General features: G+C 41.2%; 2 protein-coding genes across 2 annotated transcripts in view; one reads left to right on the forward strand and one right to left on the reverse strand.

Moving 5' to 3' along the window:
* Positions 1–7,608, reverse strand: part of myo10l1 (myosin X, like 1) — a 46,076-nt gene extending 38,468 nt beyond the window's left edge. The window contains exon 1 of the mRNA XM_068717928.1: positions 7,154–7,608. Within this exon, the coding sequence (XP_068574029.1) occupies positions 7,154–7,174 (21 nt within the window). The 5' untranslated portion in view covers positions 7,175–7,608. The remainder of the gene's footprint in view (positions 1–7,153) is intronic.
* An 8,613-nt stretch (positions 7,609–16,221) lies between these two features.
* On the forward strand, positions 16,222–25,440 carry atg9a (ATG9 autophagy related 9 homolog A (S. cerevisiae)). The gene is made up of 20 exons (XM_068717930.1): positions 16,222–16,369; positions 16,676–16,731; positions 17,330–17,481; positions 17,601–17,644; positions 17,802–17,866; positions 17,975–18,124; positions 18,305–18,446; positions 18,529–18,669; positions 18,804–18,924; positions 19,121–19,296; positions 19,446–19,568; positions 19,831–20,018; positions 20,750–20,903; positions 21,669–21,848; positions 22,023–22,229; positions 22,355–22,587; positions 22,831–22,948; positions 23,100–23,370; positions 23,557–23,705; positions 23,802–25,440. Exons 3-20 carry the CDS (start codon positions 17,379–17,381, stop codon positions 23,808–23,810), a joined length of 2,574 nt encoding a protein of 857 aa, XP_068574031.1. The 5' UTR covers positions 16,222–16,369; positions 16,676–16,731; positions 17,330–17,378; the 3' UTR covers positions 23,811–25,440.
* Positions 25,441–25,580: the final 140 nt, after the last annotated feature.

Below are 25,580 nucleotides of genomic sequence, written 5' to 3' on the forward strand. Positions count from 1 at the left end.
CAAATATCCCTTTACACTGTGCCATTTTGGGTTGTTTGAGACAAAAGTCACTCTCATGACAGAAATACGGTCAAATCTTTGATCAGTCCAAAGAAAGTCTGCGACAAAATGTTGACAGTGTCTGAAATTTAGCCCCAATATCTAACAATGTGGTTGCTGCTATGAGCAACAGACCAACCAGAATACAACACAAAATTACACTGGCTGGTGCAACATTTTGGAAAAAATGTAGGGGGCAAAAACACATACAAACAAAAACAATGGAGGCGAAGCGAAAAAGGCGTCCGTGATACTCTAGTGTCCCTCAAATCAGTTTTTATAATTCCTCCTGAGGGGATCATTTATGTAAATTAATTCAATAAATGATGAGTCATTTTAATTCAAAGCCACCTCATGGTGATGCTAGAGAGAAAGTCAAGGGATTGCCAAAGTCAATAGGAGACATCCTCTGGGGACCACGAATGTCTGCACAAAATGTCATGTCAACCCATCTCATAGATTCATGAGATATTTCAGTGTGAAACAAAGTGGTGGAATGAACAACATTACCATCACTACAGACATATGGTTTGCGAGCTAAAAAGTAGTAAGGATAAAGGTAAAGGAAAAAAGGAAAAAGCAGCAGGGTCCCAGGGTAAAATACTAAGTTTTTAGGGAGTCTCAGGAGAAAGGGACATAAATATTGACAAAAACAGAAAGAGAGTAAAATAGTAGCCCAGAGGAACAGAAGCAAGTAGGACAACCTGGCTATCATCGACTGAAAGGAGAACAGAGGAGACAGACAGGAGACAGAAACTGGGGGGAACAGGGACAATTGTTATGAAAGAAAATGGGACCAAAGGTTAAAAGTATGGGAGACTGAGGAATACACAGAATGACACACGGGATAAATAAATTATGACAGAAACAGCTGACCAGTCACCAGCTAATGGAAGGAAACTACAGACCAGCATGGAGGTGGGAGGACACTCTGGAGACTAAAGGTCAGGGGTGCATTTTACGATGAATTTGAATGTCTGTCTCTCCGGCTGGCTGAACTCATTAACTCATTAATTACAGTTACTTCTACCACAATGTTAAAACAACAGTGGAGACACATCCAAGACTCACTAAACACAACCAGCCATTAATAATTCAACATGATAATATCTTCAATGCAACGCAGCTGCTTTTCTGTCTCCTTTCTTTTTTGTGTTGTGGCTCTTTCTGAAACCTCCGGCAATGATTCTGGCAAACAAGCATGTATTGTTTTTAACATTTTAAACAAAATGCTAAATCAGCCATTAAGCTCCACCAAGCCGTGCTCCCCCTACAGTGATGGATGTCTTACAGGAGAGTGGATGTGGGTGTGGTTGTTAAGTGCTTATGTGAGTTAATCAGGCGAGGAGGGGAGGGTCCTCTTGCCAATATGGTTCTTGTCCATCCTGGATAGAGGGCTTGTTTCTGTAGTTGTTGTTATATGGTGCCTTCAAGTGGAGTTGCTGCGATCACGAGATAAGTCCAACTGTTGTTTTTAGAAAAGAAACCTACAAGCTATTTAAAGAAAAATAATTTATATCTTTACTGTTATTTCGTCTTCTTGTTTACAAGTTTACAGAAAAGACTAAATCAATCGCATATTGTTAAAAAGGGAGCCAGGCCTATCTTTTGTCACAAGTCATAGCAAGAGTCTTCAGAACATCAACCAGTTGAATGTCGAGCATGTTGTGTACTTGACTTTTGCAGTTTATCGAATAAACAACCTCACCAGGGCAAACAGTCTGTGTGATGTAAAGCGGTAAAATGAAAAAGGATCACATGACCATATAAAGCTGCTCACTGTGTAAATTATCACAATATCAATATTATAATCTTGTTTCCAAATTCTCTCCAATGTTTTCTCAAATTAAATAAAATATTAATAAGTATGTTTTCTTTATAGTATTATCACCTGAAAATAAGAATAATTGTGTTTTTGTAAGCTTAGAATGAGCCGTTTATTTATAAAAATTGAGCTGCTCCTCACAGAGCAGCTGCCATGTTTTTACAGTAACCCAGAACGGACACACACGAGACCTTTAATTATGAGACCTCTGTTAAATTCATAGATGCACAAAATTAACTTGTAAACAGTAAAATTGTTGTCATCATAACTTCCACCTCCTGTAAACGACAGAATCCCATTGGAAGCATGTTGTGGTGTCTGTAATGGTCTTTCTGAGCACTTGTGGTGTTACAGCCCTGTTAAGAAGCATTGGCTGTGATGGAGCCTATCGTATAAGAAGCAGGTTAACTTGTGTGTGTGTGTTAAAGGGACTCGACAACATAACTGTGATAAAGCTCTCTGATCCGTCTCCTCTGGTGCAGCCCGGCCTGTGTCAGGGACCTAAACTGTGTCAGTAATATTCCATTAAAGGTGATAACACAATCAGGACAGCGAGGCTTTCAGCAGATTATGGCGGCTGGAAGGAGAGCAACAACATGTGTTTGTGTGTGCGGGTGGGTGAGGGTCGGTGTCACCTGTCCTATATGAGTCACATCTGTCAGTGAGAGAGATTACAGTTGAAATTCAACTCGGTATAAAAAAACAAACATCTGGGGGAATAAAGAAACAATTCTGGACAATTCTACATGTCAATATTTCCAAAACTGATCATTTTGTCCTCAAGCACCTAATTATCTTTTAATCAAAGGTCTTATGCGATGGCTAACTATGAGGAGAAAATATTCAGCAGAGAGAGAGAGAGAGAGAGAGAGAGAGAGAGGGAGAACATTAAGTTCCCTGTTGGGCTGCTTTATTATTATTCTGGAAAATATATAAGCTTTAGACAGATAACCTTTTGACCTGTCCTCATTTCCAAAACAAACACATGAATGATTTATCCAAAGTAAACCAGATCAGAGTATAATGCTAAATTACAAACAGGGGTAAAGGCAGCAGATAAAATCAACTGTTAGTGTGTGTGTGTGTGTGTGTGTGTGTGTGTGTGTGTGTGTGTGCGTGCGTGTGCGGGCGTGTGTGTGTGTGTGCAAATCCTCTTTGAGAGGCCAGTTTTGAGCAGTCTGCTAATTATCACATTCTCTCTGATCTTGGATTAAACTACAGTCACACCCCCCCACCCCCACCAACACCATGGCAACAAGACTCCACGACAACAGTGTGGAAACAGGGCACCATGGAAACAGCCTCTCTCCTATAAGCACTAGTGGATGCTGGGTTCAGTTGGAGAGGATTGTGGGATATGGTGCCCTGTGTTCTTTAATTTTATCTAATTTCATATTTACTTTTATTCTATTTTATATAATTTCAAATTGTATTTGTGACTCTGGGTTACACATATACATTTTAATTGACTTCACTGTGTAAGGTGGAAAAAGATGTATGTTTTTAGAGATAAATAAAAACGTGGTGATGCAAATATATGATATTATGAGTCTCAAACCAATCCAAGTTAACTCATACTGCAAATTCATTTTAAATAAATAAATTGTAATAATAATAAAGTAATTAATTCATCTCAGAATATTGACAATAAAATGACTAGAACTATTTTGTCAATCAATTAATCATTTCAGAAGGGCCAACAATTTAATGCTTCTAGCTTTTCATTGTTAGTATTTCCCATTTTTTGTTTTATATCATTTAAACTCAGCATCTTTTGGGTTTTCGACTGTTGGTTAAACCCCCAAAAAAAGACATTTGAAGACACCACCTTGCGCTTTCAAACAATGAACGCGTTAATAGAGGAAGTAATCAGCAGATTCATCAATAAAGAAAATAATCATTAGGTGAAGCCCTATATACAGTACCAGTATAGTTTAATCAATCAAACAGGCAACAGCTAAGTGCATTAGTGTAACTCCTGCTCTCCAAATTCTAAGAAATCTTTTACTAAAAAGTAAATACTCATTGTTATATTTGCTGTTATTGAACTTCTTGTAGCGATTTATTGTGATATAAATGTTCGGTCACATTGCCAAGTTGTATTTTCTGTGTTTGTACGTTGAGAGCAACGTACAAACCGGAGTCAAATTCCTTGTATGCGTACACATACATGGCTAATAAAGCTGATTCTGATTCTGATATTGCCAAGTTCTATTACAGCCCTTCTAAAAGAAGAGTAGGATTCTGGGAGATTTTGTTTAAGTCACACACTGTAAAACAGCTTTAATGCGGTTTGACTGAAGCGGAGCTATAGTCTCACACCTCCACAAGCAGAACAAGCCGGAGAATGAGACAGGAGGGGGAGCGGTAAGGATAGGAAAGACAGAGCAGGAAAAACGCCAAAAGGAGGAGGGAGACTGGCAGAGCAGCATCGCAAAGAGGTTGGTTGACTGAGATGGAGACGCACCAAGTGAGTGGCCGCAGGGAGAGAGAGAGCATCAGAGGGAAGGGAAAAGAGGAGAGAAAGAGAAAGAGAGAGAGCGAGAGAAGTAAAGCTGATGCAGCTCCTGAGCAGAACAAATGTGTTTGGAGCTTCTGAATATAGGTCACACATCTCCAGTGACTGTTCCCATCCCTCCACTGAACCAGCTTTCCTGCAGCATGCACTTCATACAAAATCCTGCATTATTTTGGAACACAATCTATGGACTCCTAAATTCACACCTATAAGCTTTTTACATCAAAATGCATTGCACAAAAGAAAGGACTGAATTTTTTACTGCAATTAGATGACTCCATCCGTGGTTCAAGCTCAAACACAGAAGCTGCTTTGAGATTTGCTATTTGTATAGAGTGTTTCACAGCTTATGTCCAATACAGAATGTATATGATTAATATTTTAGTGCTCTTTGCAGGAAAAAATCAACTCAGTGAGAGAAAGCTCTTATTGCTCTACTACTGTCAGTATGTAGTGGCCACTCAACAAATTGCCTTTGAGTGGTAAATTATTTTTTTTTGCAGCCTGTTCAGTTATACAGACTGAGGGAAACCAGAGCAAAGAAGAGGAGGAGGAGAGGACTGTGTACTGGGAAAAGACAGGACAGAAAGAGAGGCTATAAACAGGCAGATACAATACAACACGGCAGCAGGCTTCAGATAATGTGTCAAAGCTGTTCTTTCCACATTCACACCTGTCTATCTCCCGGTTATCAGCCCATGGTGGTTGTGCACCTGTAGTCCAGACCTATCACACACACACACACACACACAAAATACTAACACAAAATGCCACCCATCTTGCACAGACATACATATACATAACATAATTATGTTAATGAGACATACTTTACACTGTACTGTCATCTGAACACAAAGTTTAGCAGTTTTTAGTTTAAAAGCAGCTTCAGGACATTCTTTACAATATTTTAATTTCTCCCTTTATGCCTCTCGCTCTCACTCCTAATGTGTTCCCAGAAGCATCCTCTAACTTTTCACATGTATGGTGTAAAAAAAACATTTTTTGTCTTGAATTTTGAGCACATAATGTCACTGAAACTACCATATTCCAAATCTAACCATGCTAGTTTGAATATGGGGGGATAATACAGTAGACTACTGCCACCTGACATTTCATGCTTGGCTGGTCAGCCAGCTATCATGTTTTCTGCCTGGGTTGAGAGAGAGAGGTCAGCTGTTCACTCTTTCTGGTTTAAAGGATAGAGACAAGTGGAGGAGCGCAGTGGTATAAGATAAAGATTGCAGAGGAATGAAACTAAGTGGATGTTGGACCGACACTTCCCGAGAGAATTGCTTACTCAGCTCCTCACTGCATGAAGTCAGGTTTCTGGGTATCAGATATGCAGTTCATGCAGGACTGCGGGCCTCACCATCATAACTCAATAAGTCACTCCATTTTCAGGTCTCACATGGGCTTTCAGAGTCTATCCCTGTTTGGGATGCGGGGTTGGTGATGTGTGGTCTGTGAATCAATGCTATGATCAATATATTACACCCAGACAGTTGGGAAATGGAGCAGGAAAAATGGTTGTTGCACTTGATCATCCGAACAGTTGTCATGACATTTTTTATTGTTAAAATTACACATTATTACCAGGATTCAATCTGTTTTGTTCCCCAGCAACAGTCAGAAAATCCTCGGACACCAGTGCTGCCATGGACCTGGTACCCACACAGATACCCACACAACCACTCACACACATACACTGATAAATGGCATGACATCACTGCCAATGTGGAAGGCATTTAAACCCATATCAGATTAACTTAAGAGGGGGGAGGATAAGTAGCTTGGAGAGGACGGATATTGGCATCAAAGTTAGCGGACAAAACAGCGTTGCGTGAGATTGCGTGGATGCATGTGCCACTGAATGGTGCGCATGGACCGAAACACAAATGAAAGGAGGAAAGAGGTACGATAGGTTTGCAATGAAGACACTACGTGGAGGGAAAAATGAATGGAAATACAGAAATCAGGCTTGGTTTTACAAGCATGAGAATGGTTTGTCAGATGAATCCCAGGATGCTGGAGGTGAAAGCCTGTGAGGTTTTCTTCCCCAGAAGGCAGTAGAGGAATGCAATGGGCTTAATTAATAACCTCTGATTTATATTCAGTACTGGTTGTTAACCATTTGTCTCACCTATAGCTTCCATCCACGTACACACACACACAAATATCCCTCCTCCTCCTTCACCCCCTCCTCAATTCTTGCAGCGGTGTTCCGACCCATACCCACCCATAGATCTCTGATTGACAGCGCACTAAAAAGCACATAAATGGTGTCTTAACAGTAGCATGGTGTGGGAGGGCTGTTGCTGAGGGTCAACATGGTCTACCCTCCGTTAACAGATTGTCTTTAATCCGAGAGCCAGCTTTATGAATGCAAAAGCCCGTGTCAGCTCTCGTTTGGCCAATTTATCTGCAGCTCTGCTCTGAATTAATTCACCTAGCCGGCCGGCCGGCAGCCGGGCCCTGATGCTCTGCAGTGATAATAAAATAAACGGGGTGTTTATTTTTAATCGACACATAGGCGTGCAGTTAAGACACAGGCCTGTTCCTTGTGGGGGTTTGTTAGGAACTGTGACGGAAGCAAAGCAACACCTGCCGAAACCAAAAACCGATGGAAATCAAAAGACAAATAGCAAAAGCATGTTACACGTTGGGCCGTGCATCGGTGCAAATGCATAGGCTGTATGTATCACGCCGTGAAAGGCTTAAGCTGTCATCGGTGTTCAGCTCCATAACAGTGACACATATTCTCCATAGCTTACCTCTGTGAAAAACCCCTCCATCCTCCTTCTCCCTACTCCTCCCAGACGACGCGCGCCCGGCCCCGCAGAGCGCAGACACCGGCTCCGGTCTCGGCTGCGCAAATCTCGCCGACGGAAAGATGAGCGTGTTCGTTGGGATGAGGGAAAAGTAGAGGTGCCTCCGTGTTGGTGTTTCCCATTCACCGAGCGTTTGTCTTCATTTCCGAAATGGCTTAGTTGCTCAAACACACCTCGGCAGCGTCCGGGCTCTATGCGCAAAAAAGCCACATGAGAAAAATCCAAGAAGGCTGTGATGGAAAATTAAAAATGTCCACACCAGGGATCCGTCGGAGGAGCGCTAATTGACGCGCCCCGGGATTCTAGGTCTGCCTCGTTTCAGCGTTCCAATGTCTGTGTGTGCACGCGCGTGTGTGTGTGTACGTGTGTATGTGTATGTGTGTGTCTGTGGATGCGCGTGTGTGCGTGTGTGCGTGTGAGAGAGGCTGTGGGTAGGCTATAGTGCGTTCGGTTGAGCGAGAGGACCAGTCCGGGGGCAGAGTGAGCTTGACGCTGCCCACCTCACACACCGACGGGGCGGTGCAGACACAGTCCAACGCAAAACACACGCATTCAGCTCACACACACACACACACACACACACACACACACACACACACACACACAGGGCAAATGAAGGGTGGTATAGGTTTGAAGTTGTGTTGCTGTTGTCAACGCAAGTATTAAGGTAAAAAAAAAAAAAAACTGGATCACAAGTGATCTGCATTTTTTTACTGTTTACAGTAGTCGCCATGTGTAAAGCATTCCAGCGGGGAATATGTTGCTTTGGTGGGTGACTACTAGAATAAATGAAAGAGCCCAATTACAGGTGTTGATCATGAAATGAACCAGATTGTCCAGCAGCAGCAACAAAAAGAAGGGAAAGAGGATTTATGCAAAAGGAAAATAAGATTTGTTTCTCTCAACTTTCTAAAAGAAATGTAACCACTGATGCCTCTGCCTTTGTGCCATTAATGTATGCCTAATTTGCCTTTTAAGGTATTTAATCAAATGTCTTGCCGGACCTCTGATCTTCTGGAAAAGAGCTACAGAGCACCTGAACCAAACTTCATATATTAATAAATGAACAACTAAAACTGCTGACTCGCAAAGTTGTGAACCATTCATTGTCAATATCTAACACAACTTCTAGACCCTATATAAAGGTTGATTGATCATAAAGTGGTACAGCATTATGTCCCCTATATGCCTACTTTTCCATGTATAATATACATTAGAAGTGATTCTTGAAGGATAAAATTATTAATGTTGGCAAGTTGGCTTGAGTGAATATTAAGACAACACAGAGAAAGAAATCCTCCAATCACTGACTGAAATTATGTCTAAATTAGCCACGAGGCAAGAGCTGTCAGCAGTATTCATGTGTATCAAAAGAGAAAAAGAGTGAGAGGGGGAGAGTTAATATATGATCTATCCTGAAAAGCCTACCCCTCGTTGCATAGGAGGAGGAGGCTTGGTTACAGGGTTAGTCAGAGCCCCTGTAGGGTGAAAAATGATATCTCACGACACACACACACACACACACACACACACACACACACACACACATACACACACATACACATATATGCACACAGGACCAGAACAGCAGGGGGAAAAAAAACCAAATCAAGGAACATAACACACACAATGTCCCCAAAGACACCAGTTTGTATGAATGAGTTAGAAATGGATAGACAGCTGGTTTATGTGATGTGGACCGTGTGTGGTTTTATTCTCCTCTTCAGAAGGCCAAGCTGAGGGGGCCAGGTGCAGCCATCAGGAGCCCAGTGGGGTGAGGCCTCTCTTGGATAAAGCATTGTGAAGCTCAGCCAGTTCCCCCTGGAGCCCTGGAGGCATAGAGGGGGCCTCCTGTATGCATGCCTGGAAGTATTATTTGATGTGGCCCCCCATCTTCATCAGGGAGACATTTCAAAAGCTTTAGCCTCAACTACCCTGTCTGTTGGGCTAAACACACACACAAACACTCAGGAAATGAGACCCGATCTTTATAATCTTTAATATTAAGTGGCTTTAAGGGAGAACTCCTATAGTAAACTTGCAGCAATACAGTCCATGAACACACATCATACACTCGCGCTCACTCTAAACTGTAGGACAGGTTGTCTTAAACGGGAGGAGTGGTTTATAACCATAAACCAGTATAACAGAAATCCCCTGTCCTGTCACCAAACCCAAAGATATTTTGGTGTTTCATTGTTAGAGAATGTCTATAGTCACTGTAAATATTCAGTAACATGTACTAAAAACAATTGCCAGAGTTATATTGCAGTGGTGCATTCAGGTACCAGAAGCAGTTTGTTGACACAGGACTAACAGGGATTACAGCATTGTCAGCGTGATTAGGTGGCCTGCAGCAGCGCTTACGATTCATAATGGACTCTCAAATTATCTCTCTTGTTTTCTTAGAAGTGTTTCTTTTCAAATTTAATGAGGCCTCGCTCTGAAGGTCGCTGACATCATTGGCCATTTTGGGAGAAAAGTGGGGATTAATATTTTGCCTGTATTGGGAACATTTTGATTAGACAATGCATTTACTGTATAAACCAGTCATGATACAGGCTACACACAAAATCCTAAATGCACCAAAATCTGTAAGCAAATGTACATGCCTAACTATGTTTATTTTAAGCATTTGTTTTAAATCAATGAGAGTGGTTTATCACACCGGAACAATTCAGATCATGTTAAGTAGAGCCGAAACGATTAGTTGATTAATCAATCAATTGATTACTTTGATAACTGTTGATAACAGTGACTGAGAGCATTTCTGTTGGTCTCAGTCACTGATCTCAACATGGCGACTGCTGAGCTGGCGGCTCACAGCAAACGGTGCAAACAGAGCTAACGGTGCAAACTACAGAGCTAACAGTGTTTACCGTGGAAAACCGGAGGGTGTGTGCTACACTTCCCAGATGGGGCTGTGGGTCAGGACAGCGTTATGAGCGCAGTGCAAATAGTTGTTTGCTGCTATATTACTGCCCTGACTCCCTTTAAATTGCACCTTTCAAAACCCTTCATGTTGTCTGCAACTAAACCCCACCCGACTGGTACTCCAGGATGTATGAAACAAATGTACTGAACATATTTTTGATCTATATGGAAGTCAATAGCATACTGTATGCAACGGACACAAATTTGCACAGAAAAATCCCTGGAGTGGAAAGGCAGGAGGGGGGTTGTGCTGTCCGTTATTATTACCTAAAAGCCATCGACCCAACTCATCTAACATGCACATGTATACAGGAACACACACACATGCATTGAAAAAACACGTTTAAATACACAGACATTAGAAAGTCTGGGCTATTAAATTCTCATTACTATGACAAGACCATGACTGTGTGACCCTCAGCAGTGAATTGTGGTACAGATTTTGTTCCCTGCGAGTCAAGAGCAGAACTCTGCTTACTCATCTGACCACAGCTCTCTATCCCTCTCTCTTTCTCCTTGACGTCTCCTTCTCTTCTTACTGTTTCACTGAATGTGTGTGTGTGGGGGGGGTGTGAATCAGAGAGAAGTGTGTGTTGTGGACAGATCATCAATAGGTCCTTCTGGTTCTCCAAGTGAAAACGCAGACAGATTACTGAAGAGCTCAAAGCTGAGCCCAAACATCGCACAGGACTTCATCTGTATGTACACATCTATGGAACTGACAAACAACACTTACATACAGTTAAGAAGCATATCATTTATCACATGTATCTGGTAACTGGTGTGTGAGTGGGTGCATCTCATATGTTGCAAGCGGTAATATGCATCACTCACAATGTCACAGCCAATCAGCTTTATATCCGCGGCATCCATAAATCTCTCCTCATTTATTAACCTCTGTCTCTTTCAGTCGCCCCCTCCTCTGTGACCCGACGCTCTCCCTGCAGACACATCTGTTTATTGCTGTCTGAGAGGACACACTGAATAAAAGGGATACAGAGAAACTCAGTGTGAAATGCCCTGATCATCAACCTTACTTTGTACTAGTTAACTGGTAAAATGGGACAATCCAAAGCAAGGCCTGGGGGTTAAATTTCAACAAGCTCTGTTTTGGTTTTTACAATGGTCCCAGATACAAAGATGCTTTGTTTGGTCTTATATACTTATATATGTGTATAAATACACCCCATTAAATATAAGATGCCCCTTGTTATATGTTAAAAATAATCAAATATTTAATGGTTGATGCCTTTCTTCATTCGATACATCAACCAAGTTTCACTCTGGCAGTGCAAGACAAACTATGCTATAACAATAACTGCAGCAGCTTTATTAAACCTTGTTTTCATTAATCTACATTAGGGTTCATGATGCGTTTCCCAGTGACATACAAACACACAAACTCTAACACTCGAGGAAATGTAATATCGAGCAGATGAGGTTACTTAGTCTCTAATCTAATTGACTTTGAATTACTCAATATTAAACTTCTGCCAGCAGTGGCCAAACACTTCTGTTCGCAACAGTATGTTTCAACATCAGTCACTCAGATTCTCATCACGCCAAATTAAAAAAAAGCATTAAAATACAAACACTTTTATACCACCTTTAAGGAGAGCTTCTCCAATAGTCCAGTTATGGATAGAATATCATACCAGCTGAATCCTTCCGATGGAGCAATAACATCCACCAAAGAATGCAAACAGGGGCAAACTGCTAGCCTGACACAGTCACTTCTTGGAATCTTTGTGCATCGCTAAGCTAAGCAGCTATAGTCAATGTTGTCATTTAACTCTGCAAAAAAACAAATGAAGATGTTCCCCAAAATGTCACACTATTCATTTAAGGGAAGCAACTCTATATATTGTTAAGTGTTTCTGTAATTTTTTTCCACCAGACAGTTTTTATCTGTCCTCACATGCCATCATCTTTGTCTGTATTGATTATCAACTAAACTGCTGATTGTGACCTTTAACCTTTTTGTCTAGTGAGCAGGTCTGATGGACATCTGCATGTCTGGATGCCCAACTACTTAATTTACGATGCATACGTATAACAGGGATACAGTATAGAGAGAGTAAGGACAGAGAGACAAAGCGAACATCGAGAGATGGCTGTGCAAAGACGTACAAAGATCTGAATTGCTGATTTTTAAGTTAAAATAGTAAATCATTGCAATAAATAGAAAAACAAACATTATTTTAATATTGCTACTCTATATTACAAAGGTGGAAAAAGTGGGGAAAAAAGAAGATGCTCAGCCACTGTGGTGCTTGTGAGGGACAATCCATGAAGTGGTGTCAGAGTTCACTCCCCGGGGACAAGTAGGCTATACTGAACGAGACAATGATTCATGCATTCATGTCTGATGCACACCCTCCCCCCCCCTCCCCACACACACACACACACACACACACACACACACACACACACACTCTCAGAGAGTGACATATATGATGTCATCCAATGTGCATGACTCATGCAACACACTTTGCTCTGGATTCAAAATTGAATCACATTTCTAAGAATAAAGGAGAATGAAGAAGGTCATTTTGGAAAGAAATTTACTGACCAGTCGACTTTTTAAAGGGAACAAAATGTAGGTGTTCAAGTTGTAATTACTATCAGCAGACCGTGGAGTGTGTATTATTGCTCCTATCCAAAGACAGCGGTGTACTATTTCAAAAAAATAATTTGGCCAACAGTGCTATATCAGCAAACTATAAATGAAAGCTTGACCTCCTCTCCTTACAGGTAATCACTATTTCCTTCACACACATACAGACAAAAACAATCTACCCTTGTCAAACATCTCCAGTTAAATACAACCCGGACAGGAAATTGATATTAAACTGATTCCTTCTGTGCGTGCGTGGGTCTGTGTGTATATGTGTGTGTGTTATTTTCTGTCCACAAGTGTCCAAAATATCTTTCAGGGGAAATAAGAGACCACAAAAGGTTGTGCAATATGGGGTAAAATACATATGGCAATAAACATAAGACCTCCTTCCACATGTATCAATGTTCAGGTTTGGAAAATTGCAGGTTAATAATATAGCTGATAATCACACCGGACTGATTGACAACATTTGCAGGTGGCATATTTCAGGGACCACCATTAAACTTAGAGGTTTTAGGGGAATAAACATTTCCCAGTTGAACACTAACAAATGGGCGATATTTTGAGGCTGGTTGATATTAGTGGCTATCCAATAGTTTTGTTTTGGAGGATATAAATAGGTTTTGACTCATTTGGTAAAAAAATAACAAACTTCTCAAAGTATCAGTGTAAGATTGAGGTTTAATACCCAGCCCTGTTAACCCCTCATTACTTCTCCACCAGAGTTTCTTTCCCGGCAGATTGCTTTGAAACAGTAAACTGTCATCTTGGGACATTGAGACACTAGACTGAATAACTGACTGTTAAAAATGTAGGGGTCAGAAGACTCAGAATTCCTAAAATCCTGAGTTCAGTAACTATAAATTGACATAATTTAGAAAACAACTGAATCATGATTCGCCCCAATCAAAAAATAATTCCTCAAAATTATAACAGCAATAGATTAAAACAGTAATCTCTTGAATATTTGCCAAGCCCTACAGGAAGTGGGACAATTAGGGCTGCTGGGAAACCGCCCCAGGGGTACCAGCAGGGAGAGGAAGACAAGCAACGATTACATTTTCATTTTTAAGGAGTCCAATATTGCACCCTGTGTAAATTGTTTGTGCATGTGTGTGTATAGATTCCATACCTGCTGTGTTGAGTTCACATGGGTGCAAGCCCGGGAAGGAGCTTGATCTGATTACATAGAGAGATGACTTCATCCTGATTCCCTTTTCCCTGGCCCCCATCCCGGCACTCCCACCTGCCACACCCCACCCCCACCCCTGCTATCCCAGCACCACACATGGCAGCATGACAGCACGTCTTTGGACCAAATTAGCTGTCAATGTAACCCCCTAATTCCCGACAGACAGTGGGGTAATTTAATCAGCCAGCAATAGCCAGCAGCAGAGTACTATCATGCTCACACACACATACAGACACAACAGTCCAGAATCATAACATACAACATAAGTTATATCTTAATTTTAGATCTGGAAAACTCAATATTATTTTTCAATTATCTGTATAATGTCAATGCTATGTACTTTTTGGTTGTATTTTGTCTATTGTGATCAGGAGAAAGGGCAAAAAATGTTTTAGCTCAGTCAGGCCAGAAAAGTAATCTCTACGTTTTTAGATTATCTGTAACATCTGCAATTTTACCCTTTACTTTTCCTGTACAAACGTCAACAAATTAAGTGAATTAACAGAAAGTGAAGCTATACAAGCACGTTCTAACAAGAGGTTGAGGTGAGAAATTTTGAGTTGTACATTACATTACTTTTATATCTCAGTTACTGTTTGTGGTTTATCAGCTATTGAGCTCTGTTGAGACAGACTTTTTCAACTGGATTAAACTGAATGAAGCCTAATCCTAATCAGAACAGATTAAATTGCCCAGACCACTATAATAACAGGATTACACAGACTCCCCCCTGTCTCAAGACACCCCTGCCCTTTTTTAAAAAAAATCTGCACACACACACAAACAAACAGACACACTGTCAAAACAAGTTACATGATGGGAAAAAAAAGAAAATTAGAGATTGGGGGCAAGAAAGAGATTGAAAAATGTATTGTGGAGGTGTTAAAGAAAGACAGATAGCACAGAGAGCTGTCGACCTGTCAGACTGTTAGCGTTAATGACTTTGTGTGCAATGTGCATATATGTTTGCATGTTTGTTTGTCTTCCTGTTTTTGTTTGTGTGGACTGACTATCCAGGTATTTGTGCGTGAAAACCATTCTTATTAATTTACTTGTCTGGGGAGACTGGCAAATTAAATCGTCATTGTACTAAGTTCAATATGCAAAAGTACACACACACATATACACAAAAAACACACACACTCGCACACACACACACACACTTACACAGTGAAAGGTAGCAGTGTAACTAACCCAGTGACACAGTGAACAAAAGCACAGCTGTCCAAAGTCTTGACAATCATGTATGAATATTCATCACAGCAGAGAGCAACAGAAGGTGAGCTTGGCTTTGCAAAGCATCATCTTGGTGCTATGGAGTCATCTACTGTACATCTATACCCATCTACTGTATGCTCATAGAAATATGATGCACAAGCAAAGCTTTAAAAGATCACATTATTTGGTATTAATAACAAAACATATAGAGGCCATGCTGCTCTGTTAATTCTCAACCTCTCGATCTGAGTCTGAATCTTAATATTTGCCAAGAAAGTTATTAGGATCTTTAGTTGGTGTGCTCTCAGCTTCATTTGGCATAGAAATAATGTATTTCAAAAATGTGTAAGTAGCAGAAACTAGCAGACATATTATCTATGGTAATGGCTGCTGTTCATTTTGGACATAATATGTTTTAGGCCTCTACAGCCAACATACACAGTAATCACAAACTTAAGGTCCTTAAATCAATTAATTGGTGGAAGTGTATCAACGGACTACTGTCTCTATTTTCTTTATAGCTCCTTGCTTGAAAAGTTTCAGATATTAGAGGAAATAATTCTAATAAAATAAAGAGTTACCATTATTTTTAATTTCTTTCACTGTATACTTTATATGATAATGTCGTTGAGTTGATCAAAAGTCATGTTCTAAATACTCATTTTAAGATGTAAAACAACAATGACAGATGACAAAAATCACTAAAAAAATCTGTGTAATAACAGGAATTGTCACATGTTATTGTTTTTAATGTACCTGTAGAATCCTCATGTAGCAGCATCACCAAGAGTACACTTGCAGTATGACAGAACCGTATTGTAGCGCTACTTAAAACGGCCAGGCGGTGGTAGTAAACACCCATTTAATTAGACAAACCACTGTAGCTGAGGAGCTCGTCATGGAGGCCCTTCACGCAAGGCGTGTTGGTCCATATATACAAAACACAATTTAAGAGCCCGCCTCTGATTACATCTGATTGGTTGGCTCTTCTTACCATTAAATAACTCTCTTTCTGATTGGATAACCTCCCTTTCCCCACTGCTGTGACAGACGCCACACAGCTAGCTGTTTCGAAAACGAAACTGGTTCGTGTATGACTTCGTGAGGCAGCCAAAAGAAAAACGAAAACGAGACGGGTACTAGATTAATAAAAGAAAAACCTTGGGATAGGTTGCGGAGGAGGAGGAAGCTAACGGTAAGCACTCCATGCGGCGACATGTTTTTTTGAGAGGGAGGCAGGCCTGTGCTGTCAAACCACGACAACAACAACACCTGAATCGGTTCTCCTGTGTTGTCTTCGTACTCTGACGTGTCTCTGCTAATATCCTGTTTCAAATAACCACCAAACAGTCAAACGCTTTTTCGTTCATCTCGTTTTTAGGTTTAGCCTCGTGCTGTACTGTACTCCCTCCGAAAAGAAATGTGACATAAAAGCCCCGGTCCTACAGTCTGTTATGGTCCTAGAAAATGTCTCTTCCTTTTTTCTTTTTCTTTTTTACAGCTGGTAATGTTGAGTAAATACCACAGCTGGAGAGGACGTACTGTACTGCAATGGAGGTAAAATAATTTCTGAAATTGACATACACCATAGCTCTGCTTTGAGACAGTTTATGTACGTTAGTCGTGTCCACAGTTAATAGATCTTTCAATGATCTAGTATCTCTTCCCACCTACAGTAAAGACTAACTTACATGTGTAATAATGGTCTCTGATTTGTGATGTAATCTCTTGGTTTAAGGACAGTTATCACACCATAAGATTTCGATATTTCAGTTGTGTAAGCCAAATTAAGATGCTTCTTAAATCATTGTTGTTGTACTTCATTCCTGCTGGGTTTCCATCGTTTTGTCATCATTGTATTGTATATATTGTTTGTACTCTAAACCATGTAACCATGGTCTTGAGTCAATACTATCTGTTGAGTCTCTTTGGGAACGTTGGTGGTATTATGAGAGGCTGTGGTCTGTACTACATGTTTTCCATAATTTATGGGGCGTAAGTGTTAAATGAGTTGATTATTAACATATCATGTGAGGTGTAAACCTTTCTCCTAAGGCATCTCCCCCCCTCTTCCTCGTCCTGTTAATCACCTGTATGTGTATCTTCATCCCTCTTGCCCTCCCCTCATCTCTCTCTGCCATTCTCTGGGCTCCAGTCTGTAGCAGTGGGCTCAGCTACCTGGTGAGACGTAAGCTGCCGTCACTATGGCGCACTTTGACACAGAGTACCAGCGCCTGGAAGCATCCTACAGTGACTCTCCGCCTGGAGAAGAGAACCTGCTGATGCACGTACCTGAAGGAGCCAAATGTACGACATGCGTACGCGAATCACAAACAACTCATGAAGTTATCACGCACACAGAAACACACCTTACACTGATAGTGATGACTAACACTGTTACTAATTTTGTAATGAATATTTTGCAGCCCAATGGCACCATATTGAAAACCTGGACCTGTTTTTCCAGAGAATATCCTTTTACATAGATTTGGCATGTATTCCTAATGTGTTGTGTCCTTATTGTCCATGACGCATGAATTGTGCTCCTTTTGATTTTGCACCGTGAAAGTTTTAATACAAGGTTGCTAACCTCAGATACATTCACAATATTCCTTAACATCTGTTACGTCTATAATCTGCACCAGAAGAATGGATTCACCTGTATGCTGCTGGGAGAGATCTTTGAGCTGGTGTATGTAACCTATCCATCAGGAATTATGTTTTTGAGAGAGTCTTGTGTCTGTCTGTAAAACTGTAACAAGTAGTATGTCCTCTCCTCTTTCTCTCTTTCTCCTTGCAGTCAATTGCTGTTTGTGGTTGGCTTCACGGTGTTCCTGGCTAACTGTGTGGACTATGACATACTCTTCGCCAACAAGTTTGTAAATCACACCGATTCATCTAAAGTCACCTTGCCCGATGCCTTCCTCCCAGTGGATGTCTGCAGTGCCCGGTGAGTGTGACGCTGTAATTCAGGCAATAATTATTTCTTGTGTTGTGATTGTGTTTGTGAGATAAAGAACCATCAACACTGAAACATGAATGTTTAAGACTTTCTTAGTATGTCTGGAGACCGTAATGCAGTTGGATGTATACATTTTTGAATTATAAAAGTGAATATCTTCTCCCGCAGTATCCGAGACAATGCGTTTGTGATCTTCGTGTTGATAATCTCTGGGGTGTTTTGGCTACACCGCCTGGTCAAATTCATCTACAATGTCTGCTGCTACTGGGAGATCCGATCCTTCTACATCAACGCACTCAAGATGACCATGGTGAGACAGACAAAGACATTTGTTTTAGAAGGGTATTGGATATTTTATTTGCTGGCATTTATTGTGCTTTTTTTCTTTTCAGTCAGAACTTCCCTATGCAACATGGCAGGAGGTTCAGGCCAGGATAGTAGAGATCCAGAAGGAGCACCAGATCTGCATCCATAAGAAAGAGCTGACAGAGCTGGACATTTACCACCGCATCCTCCGCTTTAAAAACTACATGGTTTGTCCGTTTGTGATGACATCTTAATCCCACTGTTTGGTTTCTGAACTATTCATGTCTGATGATGCAGCTACTTGCAAACATAACAGAACAGTGTGACCCTAATCCAAAACGTTCTTCCTGCACTTCTCAAGGTGGCCATGGTGAATAAATCACTCCTTCCTGTGCGATTTCGACTTCCTGCACTTGGGGAGTCTGTGTTCTACACCCGGGGTCTCAAATACAACTTTGAGCTCATCTTCTTTTGGGGGCCAGGTGCGTCCATGTTGACGATGTGATTCATTTTCTGTGTACAGCCTGTTTTTGTCTGTCTTTCTATGGTGTCATATTCAGGTGAAAGGAGCTATTTGCATGCACACACTCATATATTTGCCTATTTGTCAAGGTTTAGAATTACAAAGGAGTATTCTCTTTTACGTCCCTTTGGTTTTTATTCTTGATTACTCTGTAGGCTCTCTGTTTGAGAACGAGTGGAGCTTGAAATCAGAGTATAAGAGAGGAGGTAACAGGCTTGAGCTGGCCGACAGGCTAGCATCCCGTATCCTGTGGATTGGGATTGCCAACCTACTGCTGTGTCCAGTCATTCTGGTGTGGCAGATTCTCTACGCCTTCTTTAGTTATACAGAGGTAAGTGGTTCACATGCCCACACAAAACCTACATTTTATGTTCTCATTTAGTGCTCCAGACAAGTGTGTGTGTGTGTGTGTGTGTGTGTGTGTGTGTGTGTGTGTGTGTGTGTGTGTGTGTGTGTGTGTGTGTGCGCGTGTGTACCTAGGTGATCAAGCGAGAGCCTGGTTCTCTGGGAGCGAGATGCTGGTCTCTGTATGGTCGATGTTACCTGCGGCACTTTAATGAGTTGGACCATGAGCTCATGTCCCGCCTCAGCAAAGGATACAAGGTCAGATGAGATAGTAGCTTATCTCCTGCCACCAGTTGATGCTCCTTAGTTGCTTGTCCTCTGATACTTTAAAAAAAGAAAGATTATAAATGTCTCTATGTGGCAGTGCAAAAACATCACTTAACAATAACATGGTTTTGTATTAAAATCTTGCCCTCAATACTGATACTGGTGCCTCTCCTCAACTGCTTGTAAAGTTAATAATTAAATCTGCTTCCTCCCGTTTCTCTTCCTCTTCCTTTGTTCCTTTTGTTTCCTTCAGGCTGCATCCAAGTATATGAACTGTTTCCTCTCACCACTGCTGACGGTGGTTGCCAAAAATGTAGCGTTTTTTGCCGGGTCTCTTCTGGCCGTCCTCATCGCCCTGACTATCTATGACGAGGACGTTCTTGCAGTGGAACATGTCCTCTCATCGATCACGCTGCTTGGAGTGTGTATCACAGTCTGCAGGTAGGGGAGTAATGTCACCCAGTTAGTCTGTATGCAGATTTAATTATTTTATTTAACCAAAGCATTTTATAAACACACAGATTAATCATTTGACGCAGCAACAATTGTGGTTCAATGAGGAGGGAAAGTAGGGGCTGGGAGATGGCAGTGCAGCCTGCAGCAGCTTATCATTGCAATTGTAGAAACAACTATAATAGTTAAAACATATAATTATATCATTGTTAATTGCCTGTAAGTTATTACCATCGCCACCAAAAAACTGATATGAAATGGCAAAATCAGAATCAGAATATTAGACACAAATATTCAACTACGTGGGATGGTTCAGGTTCAGGTTACTTTTATGTTCGGGTTGTTGACCATTAGCCATTTGTTTATTGCCTTTTTTAAAGCTACCCAGACTTGTAATCCCTTTAAAGCTCTCCTGCATCTTATTCTGCTCTATAATGGATGAGTATAAGAGGGTTTCCTTCCTTAAGTAGGTCTCAACTATCTGAAATCTTTTAATAGCTCTTGATTGAAATAATTAGATATTTGGGAACAAGAAAATCCAGTTCTATGTCTGTATAATTTTTTTTGCACATTCAACAATCCAAGATATTCAAGACAATCAGACAAGGATTATTTAACAAGCACTTTTCCACAAACTAGTTAAATATTTTCCATTGATTTTGAACCTCTTTAAGTTGTAAGACTTATTTTCCATCACCTCTGTGTCTCTGTCTCTTCAGATCATTTATCCCAGATAAGCACATGGTGTTTTGTCCTGAGCAGCTGTTGAGGGTTATCCTGGCTCATATCCACTACATGCCTGACCACTGGCAGGGCAATGCACATAGATATGAGACTCGTGACCAGTTCTCCCAGCTCTTCCAGTACAAAGCAGTGAGTATGGATACTGAACTGGGAATAAATATCGAGAGTAATCACAAGGGAAGTAACTTATCGAAAACTGTGTTTTATACATGGTAGACATTTAAACATGTCATAACACAAAAAATATTAGGTTTAATTAATTAACATTAATGGTGGATGTAATCCATTTAGATAATGCCGGTTTCAGTTTCCCTGCTAGTGTGTAAACTGGCTCATGGACATGGCTGTCTGGGACAGTTATAAATGCATTCAAGCCATCATTAATGGTATTACTTACATCTGTGCTCCTTTTACTATGACAACTCAAAATGCCTGCTGTGAAAAAGACCTGTAGTTATTTTGTCAAATCCTCTCTGAACATCTATTTCTATAACTGCTATTTTTCTAGAGAATATCATCTGAGTACACAGCTTCTTGTCTCTAATGCTGAGCTTTGCCCTCATTCCGTTATTTGCATTCATATCTAGAGAGTAAAACTAAAGATTTCTGCTGTTGGCTCTGAAGAAGATCCACTGAAGCAGTCTGAGGAAGCACCTTGTATTTGTTAAGCGAAGAGATTTACTCTACACTCCCAGATTGTCCCAGCTGGTGGCATTTAGAATCTTAAATCATGAAGTCCGTTCCTCAAGATTTTAATCAAAATGAATGTGTCGTTCTACATAACACACTCAATTTACGAATCAGAGGTTCAGGATACCTTTTGGTGTGATTGCTGAACCCGACTTGGCTACCTGAGTGTACAGCGTCAACCTTTCCCCGCTGTTTTTCCTCAAGGTGTTTATTCTAGAGGAGCTGATAAGTCCAGTCGTGACCCCAATCATCCTGATCTTCTGTCTGAGGAGGAAGTCTCTGGAGATCATTGATTTCTTCAGGAATTTCACTGTGGAGGTGGTCGGGGTAGGAGACACTTGTTCCTTTGCCCAGATGGACATCAGGCAGCATGGACACCCTGCGGTGAGGGACGGCCACATCAAGTGCAGCCACACAGACATACGCTGATGAAGACGCACTTGAAAAATACCCGAATGACTTATCTTTAGACTGTGTGACATGCATTAGATTGAAATACAAGTGAATTAAGAGTCAATGTGTGCATCTGTGGGTTGACCCTCTCTCCCCCTTCTGTAGTGGATGTCAGCGGGGAAGACAGAGGCGTCTATCTACCAACAGGCAGAGGATGGGAAGACAGAGTTGTCTCTGATGCACTTTGCCATCACCAACCCCCAGTGGCAGCCTCCGCAGGAGACCACACACTTCATCAGCCAGTTGAAAGAGCGAGTTCACAGAGAGGCCACAGGGGCAGACACACATCCACTCTCACTGTCCGAGTCTGAGGTACAGTGATAAACCAACATTCATGCTTCAGTATCACAGTGGTCATAAGTTAAATTCCATCGTTATAGAGGCTAAATTTGAGTTACTCTTGTCTCTTGCCCTTTCTCTCTCTCTCTCTCTTGTAGCCAAGGAGCCTCATTGCAAACCTTTTGGTGGGTCCCTCCACACTGACTTCCATTCATTTCGGCAGAGATGGCTCTTTGACCAATCAGGCAGCAGCTGGCTTAAGCGATGGGGCATCTGCCTTACGCTCCCTTTCCCCAATCAGCAGTAGTCTTCACCTGAGAGGCAGCTTAAGTGCAGCTCACAGGGCTTCGGGCAACACGTCTACCATGAGCAAAGCAATGGCAGGCTCTGGGTAAGAACATTCTCCTTCTGAATCATTCCCCCAACTCCATTCCTTTTGAGGCTACATCTCTCTGTACAACACTAAATATGAACTGGAGGCTAACTCACAGTTCAAAGTGCAAAATGGAAAAGAGCTTTATTGTTATAACGTAGTTTAAACCTTAATTTATAAGCAATACTCTCATCTTCTCATCCCTATCACCTCCTCTCCGTGTCTACATTTTCTCCTCTTTTTTGCATTCTCTTTCTATAGGACGGATGCCCGGACTGTGAGCTCAGGCAGCAGTGCATGGGAGGGTCAACTAACCAGTTTGGTCCTGTCAGAGTACGCCTCCACTGAGATGAGCATCCACGCACTCTACATGCATGAGGTAATTGTGAGTGAGCATATGTGGGGAACAGAGTAGAGGACAAATCAAATGAAGTTAGTGTTGCCACATTTGTCTTCTCATATATCTCACCGATCTTCTCTGTCTTTGGTCCTCCCCATTCTTCCTCCTATCTATTTTTTTCCCCCTGTAGCTACACAAGCAGCAGTCCTGTGGCGAGCTATCCCGTCACACGTGGCACAGGCAGGAGAGCGACGAAAGCAGTGACAGCATCCCTGATGAAGTGAGGAGCGAGCCCAACCCTAACTCCAGACATTTCCCGCGCTCACACACTTTCCCCACCACAGTTCCCAGTCCCAGTGCCATTCCCACGTCAGCTTCAGCCATCAGCAGTACCACCCTGGGCCAGGAGGGGGCGTCATCACACAGCAGCGGCCAGCGGCGTCATAGTGGATCCCCAACAGGTACCCATCTTTTTGATTGTGTCTCCATCTTTCACACCACATACATTTAAATGTAATTCTTTTAAATGCAAATTTTTTTGTAAATATTTTTGAATGACTTCTGTGCCATACAAAATGCCCATCATCCACACGTTCTTCTTAAGAAGTGCTTTTCAACTCTGCTTTCCTTGTCCTTCTGTTTTCCAGACTCTTTTGGTGCAGGGGGAAAAGTAGTAAGGTCAGCCCGTGGTGTGCCCATGGGAGGGTGGGCAGAGGAGGGTCAGGCGGCACCGCGACACCACGACACACTACCAGAGGAGAGCTCAGAGGATGACATGCCTCCTCACATACACAAGGTGAATGCTGTATGTGTGTGATTGGAAGGGCGATGTTAATATGGCACTGAAAGTATAATTTAATTTTTTTTTTTTCCCCTCATTCTCTCACTTTAGATTACATAACCAAGCTATGTGAATAAGTATCAGCATCCCACAACTCTACAGATATCCAGACACACATCCTCCGCCTTGACCTAAACATTTTCCCAGGACTTACAGTCTGATCTGACGCAGATGGAGATGGACATGTGCAAGAGCGATGTACCATGATTCCTACAAACACTTAATGGGGGAAATCACCTGGTCAAGTTACGACTGATGCCACCATCAACCATTCAAAGATACTATATGATTTACTACATGCCAAAACAGGCAAACAGGGTAAATATCGGAATTGTGGATCAGAAGAGGACCTACAGAATCAAGTTATTTCTAATAGCCATTGATACCATCAGATTACGCCACGCTCTTTTATAATGTCAAAAGATTACATCATGAAAGGGCATGTATTACTGAAATGTGTGAACACTTCATTCTTTGCACTGTGCTGCTGTAGAAAAATACATACCAATTTGCTCACAATGTGATCATAATAATCCTAATTGTGCTGTCTGTATTGTTCCCTCTTTTTGAATGTATGGTGTCTCTCTAACAATACCAACATTCACCAAAATGCGTTGAGAACGATGCTGGTAACACAATGACTTTCATTTTGTGAATCTGTTATTGTACCAGTAGCGGGAGGCTATGTATCCCACCCTGTGCTCTGTATTTCAGCTGACATTCTGCCTCTTCGCAAAACATACAGTATGAAGGCCTGTAATTGTATCAAAATCACCTGACATTTTGAAATAAGATTTAAACCCTGAGGGATTTTGGGATTTCTTTCTGCATGTATTGCATAACACAGTTCATGTTGAATTTTCTCAAATGTTCAGAAACTTTTCCAGTCTAGCTCAGTTTGCACAGATAGATTCTTGTTCAGAATATACTTGTACAGCATAGATCAAGTGCACTGTGTAAATATATATTATCAGGTTATTTCACACAACAAACATTCAGCTTAATTAATTAATCAAATTTACACAATTAAAAGGCCAACATGTTGTGATGTGTAGCCAGACACATCTGATTCTAATCTGATTTAACCCGGGTTTTATTGTTTACCGTTCATTGTTTTTCAAAAAGACAAGGCTATTTCAAGCATGTATATTGACTTCTGTGCCATAAAAAAATACCCTCAAGCACAAGTGCATGACCATCTTAAACACATTCTTCTAATGAGTAGGAACTCACCCCCCCCCCCCCCCCCCCCCCCCCCCCAAGAAGAATGACCATCCTCCACATCCTGTTAATTAACAGCATGACTTACCCTCGTTGTCATTGTTGTCATTAAGCTGCAATTCTTTAAAAGAAGAGTTATGCACTTTAATCATTTGTTAATGGAGAGGGTGTCACTTAACTTGGATTATTTGTATGTGTATGTTTTTGTATGTATGTATATTTTAATTATTTTATTTATCAAAGGGATGTGCCATGATGATTGACCGTTGTGAATAAAGTTTTGGTTTTCTGCTGTGCACTTGGATGGGGATAAAGAAGCACGTTAATATGGTGAAGGGCAAGGATGCATTGCTTCAGTGCTGTAATGTTAGATTCATGATTGTGTTTTTGTTTTTTTAATACGTCTTGTCTAATACAATTTTGTACAGCTGTAAATTCCTCCAATAAAGACAAGACAATGGTGCAATGATTTTGTGTAGACTGAAAAAGTAACTGCCAAGACAAGACAAAATGACACGGATAGTGACTTTACTGAATATACATATATTTAGTTGCATTTCACATTGCGGTTAGCTTAGCCTAAATTAGCATACGGTGGCTAACTAGGGT

The sequence above is a fragment of the Cebidichthys violaceus genome, unplaced genomic scaffold, assembly GCF_023349555.1.
Source record: "Cebidichthys violaceus isolate CVI_PGR_0920_01 unplaced genomic scaffold, fCebVio1.0.p SCAF_22, whole genome shotgun sequence".
In the NCBI taxonomy this organism is placed as follows: Eukaryota; Metazoa; Chordata; class Actinopteri; order Perciformes; family Stichaeidae; genus Cebidichthys; species Cebidichthys violaceus.

What these genes read in the sequence shown, in the direction of transcription:
- atg9a (XM_068717930.1), top strand. Translation starts at nt 17,379, where the DNA reads ATGGCGCACTTTGACACAGAGTACCAGCGCCTGGAAGCATCCTACAGT. An exon ending in CCTTCTTTAGTTATACAGAG is followed by an intron (nt 19,297 to 19,445) that starts GTAAGTGGTTCA and finishes GTGTGTACCTAG; the next exon opens with GTGATCAAGCGAGAGCCTGG. An exon ending in ACGCACTCTACATGCATGAG is followed by an intron (nt 22,949 to 23,099) that starts GTAATTGTGAGT and finishes TTCCCCCTGTAG; the next exon opens with CTACACAAGCAGCAGTCCTG.